This window comes from Mercenaria mercenaria, unplaced genomic scaffold (assembly GCF_021730395.1).
Source record: "Mercenaria mercenaria strain notata unplaced genomic scaffold, MADL_Memer_1 contig_3038, whole genome shotgun sequence".
Classification (NCBI taxonomy): Eukaryota; Metazoa; Mollusca; class Bivalvia; order Venerida; family Veneridae; genus Mercenaria; species Mercenaria mercenaria.
The window spans coordinates 26,139-35,747 of record NW_026461141.1 but is presented as its reverse complement, the minus strand read 5'-3'; the positions used below and the strand labels follow the sequence as shown (position 1 = coordinate 35,747).

At 34.6% G+C, this 9,609-nt stretch overlaps 1 protein-coding gene across 4 annotated transcripts; it reads right to left on the bottom strand.

The window, feature by feature from the left end:
- Positions 1-3,737: 3,737 nt before the first annotated feature.
- LOC128552692 (perlucin-like protein) lies at positions 3,738-9,096 on the bottom strand. Of its 4 annotated transcripts, XM_053533738.1 has the most exons (5): positions 8,878-9,093; positions 6,719-6,802; positions 5,622-5,704; positions 4,495-4,585; positions 3,738-4,128 (listed from the first exon to the last, which is right to left on the bottom strand). In XM_053533738.1, exons 2-5 carry the CDS (start codon positions 6,780-6,782, stop codon positions 4,028-4,030), a joined length of 339 nt encoding a protein of 112 aa, XP_053389713.1. In that variant the 5' UTR covers positions 6,783-6,802; positions 8,878-9,093; the 3' UTR covers positions 3,738-4,027. The 4 variants fall into 4 exon arrangements, with proteins under 4 accessions (XP_053389713.1, XP_053389709.1, XP_053389710.1 ...); XM_053533734.1 differs by having other exon boundaries at positions 3,738-4,585; positions 8,878-9,096; XM_053533735.1 differs by having other exon boundaries at positions 3,738-4,585; positions 6,719-6,788; positions 8,878-9,096.
- Positions 9,097-9,609: the final 513 nt, after the last annotated feature.

The window sequence follows — 9,609 nt, the reverse complement described above, 5'->3', positions numbered from 1 at the left end:
ACCATGAGAAAACCAACATAGTGCATTTGCGACCAGCATGGGTCCATACCAGTCTACGCATTCGCGCAGTCTGGTCAGGATCAGTGCTGTTCGCCAACGGTTTCTTTAATTGCAATAGGCTTTGAAGCGAACAACATGGATCCTGACCAGGCTGCGTGGATGAACAGGCTGGTCTTGATCCATGCTGGTCACAAATGCGCTACGTTGATGTTCTCCTGGTGCGGCTCATTTAAACTCCCTTGTGCTATTGACGGTTCCCAGGCAGTGACATGAAGTCTTTCTTCTAACATCTATGATTTTATTGTGGAATCAATTTGTCTTTATTTATACATGTGCTTATCCGATATGCTTATGTATACATTTAAACGTACCCTAATGTCCATGCGGAGTAGTGTTTGGGTGACTAGGTATTTTGAATGTGGCTTTTCCTGTTGGACTTTTGTCCTTGTTGATTCATAATCAGATACTGCAGTTATTGATTTATTGGTTTAAACTGATATCTAACTTCTTTTATTCATTCTATTTTTTAATTTATCGCTCTATTTATTTAAGAAATAATAAGTTCCCAGTCGTGGTTTATCGTAGAATAACCTGTGTTTTGAGTTCTTATGCGTAAGAATATATCACGAAAGCCGTAAGCCTGAGTGATATATTGTTTCGCATAAGAACGAAAAACTCGGGTTATTCTACGATAAATCACACTTGGGAAGTTGTTATTTCGATTCTAACACGACAGTGTTAGAAACAATGGTAACTACTATTTACGACCTAGCTACGCACCTGGATCGGATGACGTCACTTTAGGCGCATGGGTAATCGTAAAATAACAGTTGACTGATGTTCTTCTATGTGTAGACTATATATAGGTTATTTGCTGGTCGTGTTAGATAAGCATAAGTCTATAACTGTTATATTATATGCCCTTCTCAAAATGCACTCATTTGCCTGGCCCATATTTCATACACGTAAGAAAAAGTGAAATCACAAGAGTCATTATCACTTTTAAGGGTCAATATCTCTTTTGGCGGACCCGCGGGTACATCTCTTTTGACCAATCAAATAAGCGCATTTGAGAAGGGTATATAATATCAATTAATAACTTAGCAGAAAAGTAAATTCATTTAAATGATTTCGGCTTAAAAGGTATACGCAAACATGTTAAAAACAATGCGAAATAGATATTTCACATTTCTGTCTTAGGAAAATCTATATGCATAAGTGAAGGATGTCAGGACAAATCTTAAGTAGTATATTGTGCAGCTAACCATCACGACCTCTTATAAATGATGTGTTTCTAACGAGAAACAATGCTATTATTCAAGAGCAAAACACATTTCAATATAAATTATTTCGACTGGAACACGTTATCAATCATAATTGTCTATAGCTTTGAATCTATTCACCAAGTATTCAAATGCCCGCCTGCTTACCTCAGAGCGCAGATCTAAGGATATCGGGGTCGTGAGTACGAGCCCTAGGCGAGGCGAGTTTGTACTGGTACAAAATGCAGGAACACTGGTTAGGTTAACTGCCCGCCGTTACATAACTGAAATACTGTTGAAAAACGGAGTTAAACCCCCAAAACAAACAAACAAACAAACACAAGTATTTGCCTGTCTTTTGTGGATTTCTTTTCCGTCCCGGCCTTATGACGTTTGACGTTATGACGCAATAATTGTTACGTACAAACATTGCATGTATTGTATAATAACACAAGAGTTTCAGTCTTATTTGCTTAAGAAATAATATAGATCTATCTCTTTTTTGTGAGTTGTCGCTGAATAAAATCTTCGTTTGGTGTTTAGATGCGAAGGAATTATACCACGAGGGCGCAGCCCGAAAGATACGCATCTGAACGTAACCAAGGATTTTAAAATACATCCCCGACAACATCCATTAAATATTTGTCTGTTTTCTGTTGGTTTCTTTTCCAGCGCTCTACTATGCCGTTTAACGCTATGACGTAATAATTGTGACGTACGAAAATGAAAATGAATTGTCGTATTTATGATAACACAGGATTTTCAGCCGTCTTTGTTTAATAGGAAAAAGGATCGGGTCGAGTTTCTTCGTTCGGTTGTTTTGTAATTCAAAAGTCGAGAAATAAAATATATCAAAAATCCATACATATTCAACAGCTGGTTTGTAGTTGATACATTTAGAATGGATACAATAAGAAATTTGGTAACGATATACTCTGTTGTGTCCCCCTTTCGTGACCGTTAGCTTGGATTTTCGAGCATGCGCAGTTCAGTTGACAAGTACTTGTTACTATAATTATATCAAACAACAGATGAACTATTAACTGGAGTCATTGGACCCTAAAAACTCTGTAAACTGTAGCATAAACACAAAAAATCACGTACCTGATTTGTATAATGCAGTGATCAGAATCTCCCAGAAGCTGTATCCCAAATTCGTGACTTTTAATTGGCTGCTCATTAGGGTCAAGGTTGTTATGGTAAATAGTAATTTACTGTTCAATTCCAATAATGTAATCCATATTAAATCAAGTTATGTGATTTCATCTCATATTATTGCCAGTTAGCTACTCAAAAATTTAATGATTTCATGAAAATGGGTGTACAAATTTAGAGCATAAAAATAACAAGAAATACTGAAAAATGTAACTCCAACTGGTAAGCAGTTTCTTAAATTCTAACTGTTTATAAACATATTTACAGTGATAAAAGTTTAGAAACAAGGAAGAAGTCATACTTATTTAATTATCTGATTTGCACAGTGTGCCTCCTGACAATGCGCTCTTTTGTGCAGTACACCAGATGAACCCAGTGATCACACCTGTCACACTTGGCCCGATTTATTATTTTTATGCAGTCATCTTGTCTGGGTGGAGATAATTTTAAACAAACACAACAGTTGTCTTCATTTGCATCATCATCTGAATATAGGCTGTCATTGTCTAGATCAATTGGTGAACCTTTGTCATTTTGCAGACCACTAGTTGATGGCTTTGGACTGTATGGTTTATGGTTATTGGTGTTGTTGTTCTTTTTAGAAGGTGTTTTCTTTTTTTCTGACTTCTGCTTTTCCTCACGATACTGTGTCATATCATCAAAGTTATCATCATCTGTAATGGCTTTGCCACTAGCATTAAGTTCGTTAGAAGTAAATTTCTTTTTCTTCTTGCAGGAGCAGAGGTCACATTGATCATCATCTTCTTTAGTTTTATTGACTACATGTGTATTTGCTCTTCTTTCTCAAGCAGGAACTTCTCAACTGCTTCAGGACCAGACTTGATGGTAAAATTTGTTTTGTGAAAGATAAATTACCGCTTGTTCAGTATGCCTTGTACCCATTCACAGAACTGTGCGTTTTAGGTGAGAAATGTACGATTGAAATGGGTTGGTGCACATTCCCGTTTATGACCATGATTCTTATAGAATACCTAGAGGTAGGAACGTAACATCTTAATTCCCTTACAATAGGTAGTTTATCACTGGGGCGAAACACGTGATCAATATAATCTCTAAACCAAACAAAAAAAAAAAAGAAATATTGAAGCAAGTTTTGTTGTAAGTCAAGTAAAGCCTAGCATATGGCAACATAGATATATCCTAAAAATACATAGATTTCAATCAGAGCCATATCTCATTGTTCGAGGAAATGTTTTTCATGTTCTTCAAAATAAAACTTTGGTTATCAGATTATTTGGGTCATGTGAGTCCCCATACTACTGCGAAAAAACTTAGAATAAAGAAGTTAACACAACGAAGTAAACAGTCATAAATAGTCTTCTTTCGTAGATTGTTTTAGTCACATTATTTGATATCATAAACAACTACTAAATGGGTATACCTTTAAATTTTAGAACAAGATATCAGTCCAAATCTAACAGCAAGTATCAAAAAATAATATTGCATATGAATGAAACGTTTCCAAACAAGTTATTGTTTTATTTCTCGCATACGAGTCTGAATTTTCTATCGCAATTATAGTCGTTCCAGTCGAATGCTTCCACAGCCCTAATGGCAACACAATCTTCATTATCTCTATTATTTGGCTCTCAAGGTCCCCAGTCATAGAAAGCCGCATGATCGTTCGTACCATACCATTGCCAAAAACCTTCAGCTCTCTGGTCTGTCAAACCAGTCCATGCACGGATCACTGTAATTTTTCATAATATGATTATGCAAAAGCAATAAAAGCATCTATCCAATTACTGTTTTAAAAGAAGCTAAATGTTACCATTTTTCAAAGTCTATAGAAATTCTCGAATGAATTAAGCATAAGCTTAGACTACTATTCACTGATGCAAGAAGTTTTATGTAAAATTCTGATTAGTATCGTATCCCCGCTCTACAGTGACATGACTTTTAGCTGAAAAACCAGTTTCATTTTCATACAGGATTCAAGTGCGAGACAATGGCCTATTCTGTCTCTCATGGCATCCATCAAACGAATATAATCTTCCTTTACGAGGCATCTGCTGCGTAGAACATATGACAAATAGGTACAAATGTTTAATCTTACCATTGGACCTTTTTAGCATATTTTTCAGAAAATTATTTTCCAAATAGTCGTCAATACGCACAAGGTATGCCTCTCGTTGCGTACAGAAGTGCTGAAAATAAAATGCATCATATATGAGTTTTTGAGTAATAAAACGTGTATTATTGAATATATAAAACGACCCCCATTTCTTCCATTTATGTACTCGGCATTGTTTTTGGACTGCACTTAAAACTGACGTAAAAGGGTTGCTGGGCTTACGACAAATATCTGTAATTCACGCTCGCTCAAAACAGATATAGCTATCTTGTAGACAGACAGTCGTAAGGTATTCCAAATAATCTGCCAAAAACTAGCGCCTCAGTTCAATTGATATAAGGATATACAACATAGAATTGGTTCGATAGAAATTACAAATCTTTTTTTATACTTAATGTTTTACCTTATTGTCACTTACATCTAGTATTGCATATATTAGGTAGAGTAGAAGCAGCCATTTGTGTTTTTCGAATATCTAGAAACAACGTATGAAAATTGGAGTAAACAGTAAAACAGTTTCGGAACGTAGAGAGTAAACGTACATTACAGTTTTACAGGGTTCAATTATAGCTTAGTGGATTCATAGTCTGAAAACATATGCAATTAAAAAGGGAATCAAACTTTTGGCCTCTAAGGATACAGCTACAATTAATTCTCTCTACATTTTGAATCAATTAATTGAAATTCATTCTGTATGTATGTACGTTCTGAGATGTAGTGAAACGCTTACTTTGGTTTTATTGATGTCATAATTGTTGTTTTTATTTTTCAAAACGCGAAACACGATTATATTGAAATATAACGTAAAGCGTTAAAACCAAATTGGTCGCGGTCCACTTGGTACGTAGTGAGAAAACTTTGCTGTCTGACTCATGTCTCAAACAGAGGGATTTAGTATTCAGTCTTTCTGCTGCCCATTATATGCAATCCACTCTATCAGGCCCCACACACAAATAATCCTAAATAATGAAACAAGTTTTAATCATGATATGTCATTTCTTTATTCTTCCTCCGGAAAATGAAAATTGTGATATTTGTACATATTGGTCATTTTACATTTCTCGAACATTGTCATATAGAGATCATAGGATACATTAAAGATTACTAACATGGGCCTCCGAGAATGTTCGTGCTTCATATCCAACAAAGTAGCAGTGGGAGTTGTATGCTATCCATCCGTTTGAACAGCAAGCTGGAATAGTGAATTTGGCACCGACTGTACAATGGTATAATATATATAGGAGGTCCAACAATAAGTTGGTAAATTTTTTAACTTCATAATGGGAACAGTCAAAAGAAATATAGTGTCTTAAATCTACTTTAAAAGCCTTAGAACTTCAGTAAACAATTTACGTCCTTAAAAATGTTTTAGAAAATTAATGATTGATAAAGTTAATAGCATACAAATTGGAAAGTAGTTTATAGCTATGATCAACATAAAGAATAAATGTTCAAGATTTTTATCTCCCCCGCCATTAATTATGGTATTCGCGCATATAGCACTTACTACCTTGTCCGCGTATATGTGCGCCCGTCCGTCCGTGTGTGTGTATATTTTTGTGTGTTTAGAAAATCATGTTTGCTCAATTACTTTTAATGCATGATATTCATGACATGGTATTCATATAGATTGGCACAAACCTTCACCATAACAAGACGACGTGTCACGAGCAAGACTCGGTCTCCTATCTTTCAATGTCAGTCTAAGATCAAAGATTTAAGGTTATTTTTCATGTTAACAACCATGCATGGACATCCGAATAACTTTGAATTTACTTCAGACATAACAAGACGACATATCAGATGCAAGGCTCAGACTAGTACCTTTAAAGTCAATGTCAAATTTTGGACAACATAATATGTCACATAAAAAAACCTGGCATATTCAGATGCCAACTATTTAATGTAGTGATACTAGTATGGTCCTATATCAATAATAGCAGGCGACGTGTCCCATACAAGGCTTGAGGCTCTAGCTCATACTAATGGTTCAGTCTAGAATTGTTATAGCCAATGCGTCATTCTATCATCATGTAGTGTCTGTGTTTGTGTGGGAGGGTGTTCATCCATGACCTATAGTCACATGGTTCGTCTTATAATTCAGAAGGTGTTACAAGTCTTTCAGTTGTACTTTTGGAAGAAGACAGACATATTAATATTGTCAATATTACAAATTAAATGCTCGAAGAAGTGTTTGTTGTTTTACCTTTAGCATTAAGGTCCTGGAATAAACTGGTCAGAATTACAATCAGAAACACGAGTGTCTTCATTTTCTCCTTTGAAAAGAATCCTGTAAGATGCAACAACATCAGTATATACGGAATTACCTTAAAAATGTTTGTCATTGTAAGGAGATATTACTGTGAAAAATGTCACATCAGATTCTATTAACTTGTCTTAACCTAAATCAAATCAGTAGACATGTTAGGCAGGGATACTGCGATACTTGACATTGTACACTTTTGCATATGGGAAGCAGACCTGCATTTCTGTTGTCGCAATTATCTATCACGTACGTGACTGTTTGTGTCATACAGAACAGTACATACGCGAATCATTTCTGTTCTTTACCTTTGTGAATAATTTTTGGAGAAATGAAACAGATGTCATCCTGTACAAAAACAGAACAGAACGTATCATTTTATTTCATCCTGGCATTTTGCCATACAACATGGATATATATCATAGTATAGTTGTAACATAAACATTCATTTCGGTTGAACGTCTACCTTTCGAGCGCGGGACCCGCCCGCTTAGCTCAATAGGGGGAGCTCAAATCTGCGGATCTCGGGGTCGTGAGTTTGAGCCCTGGACGAGGCGTACGTTCTCCGTGACGATTTGATAAAAGAAATTGTGTCTGAATTAATTCGTCCTCCACTTCTGATTCTTTTTGGGAAGTTGGCAGTTACTTGCGGAAAACAGGTTGGTATTTGTACAGAATCCAAGAACACTGGTAAGATTAACTGCCCTCCGTTACATTACTGAAATACTGTTGAAAAACAGCGTTAATCCCAAATGAAGCGAAACCTTGCGTGTGTGTATAAAGTATGAGTGCACATGTAAATATATATGTGCATCATGTATACATTTTATCGATGCACGCGCAAATATATATGTGACAATAAAGTACACACGTATGTATTCGAGAGTGACTGGTTCACTTGTAACTGTATAGGGTACTGGCATATATTGGAACACGCTAACATATACGTCCAGGTGTAAAGTATAAGTTTATGTAAACATTTTTAAAACGCACGCATAAATTTGTAGGTGAAAGCTTGAACCTCCTCTTACGCTTACACTAGCAAATCTACAAGTGCACCGGTCAAATATGTACGTATAATTTTTATTCTACAAGTGAACTTGTTCAAACGCGAGTAAGGAATCTGATATTTATATGGACTAAATAGATTACGGCGGCGTTCTAGTTTGACAACAACGCATGCTAAATAAAGATCTTCTTGAGAATAATATTTTGATCTCCATATTTTTCTTGTGTCAATAAAAAGTTTGATTTCAAACGCACACCTGTAGTTTTGACATTTTTAATTAATATTTCCTGTACAGAAATCATATATATTCTATCAATTTTACAATAAAAATAATACATAGAGGATATTTGTTTGTTTCAGTGAAATATCAATTTTATTTCACAAGTGAGCATCAAAAACTGATATTTTCACGAGTGGCGTAGCCACGAGTGAAAATGACTTTTTTTTTGTGCTCACGAGTGAAATAAAATTGATATTTCACTGACACAAACAAATTTTCTTTTTATTTCATGTGTAAAACTCTACTTTTGTTGCGTAATTTATAAAATGTCGAAAATCGCGAGAAAGATCAACAGAAAGCATAACACAAATGACGTCATTTTAACGACGTCATCGTCATTATGGTCCCCGGTATTCATAACGCTCGGTATACAATTCGACTTCAATCGCGGCGGAGGACCGGAACTAGTTCGACAAAAACAGTGAAAAATAAAAATGATAATCTACTGTTTCAAAACTGTGGATTATCACTTTTATTTCACTGAGAAAACTCTATATTTGACTGGAAAACATAAAATAAAAGGATCTACATACAAAATTTATTTTAAAAACTTATACTAATTTATTTCCTTGACAATAAAACATATAGAAAAGGTAGGGTGTAAACCTTAAAAGCTTTGATTCACACTGATTTTATGCATAAATATATGAAACATTCTGATCACTGAGCTTGCGCTAAAAACAGATTAAAATGGTGATTTAAACAAAAGAACTAAAATATTTTTTTGCTATTTGCACTGAGCATTTTTTAAAAAGATAAAACTAGGAATGAAAAATACAAATTAACAAAACTTTCAATGAGATGTATATTTACATTTAGCCGTCTATGTCACTGGAGCAGTGCGCCTCTAATCAGAAATGATTTTTTATGTCCGAAATGTTAAACTTTAAGAGAATACCTAAATCTTATGCCAAACACTTTAAAAAGGAATAAATTATGTACATATATATATATATCTTTTTTATATGATTCTGCTACGCACACCTGAACTGTTTTAACAGTGTAAAGCTTTTGGCAATAAAACTAAAAAGGCATTCAAAACAGGGAAGAGATATTTCTTCTGAAACAAAGACAGTACGCTGAAAAATCGTTTCTCAAAACAACCATTGAATTACTGACTTGATTGAAATCAAAAGATAATTACGATTATGAATAACCATGTTTACGCCTAAAGTCAAAACAATATCATGCACGCACGATTTAAGTTTACCTTACATGATGAATAAACAAAACAAAACAAACAAAAAATGCATAGATAAAATGCATGGTATTCATCTTGTCTGTGCTAACAAAGAAATGACTCTCATACATGTACTAATTAAGTAGACGAGTTAATGTTTGATGGACGCCATAATATCATAAGTATTTTTAATCGTACAAATTGAATATGAAGACATGTGCTTACTTTTACATAAGAAACGTGTCTTAAAATTTTTCACGTTTATTAAAATATTTAACCTATCGTTAAATTAGTAGACATTTCTGAACCGAAAACTAGGTGTATATGTCTGTGAAGAAATAATGAGCAGATGAGTTAATGTCCTA

Bases quoted from the DNA above. Each gene is read 5' to 3' on its own strand.
- LOC128552692 (XM_053533734.1), bottom strand. From the start codon at position 6,782: ATGAAGACACTCGTGTTTCTGATTGTAATTCTGACCAGTTTATTCCAG. The intron at 5,705-6,718 runs GTAAAACAACAA...TCACTATTCCAG, and splicing joins CCAGGACCTTAATGCTAAAG to CTTGCTGTTCAAACGGATGG. The intron at 4,586-5,621 runs GTTAGTAATCTT...TTTTATTTTCAG, and splicing joins GAACATTCTCGGAGGCCCAT to CACTTCTGTACGCAACGAGA.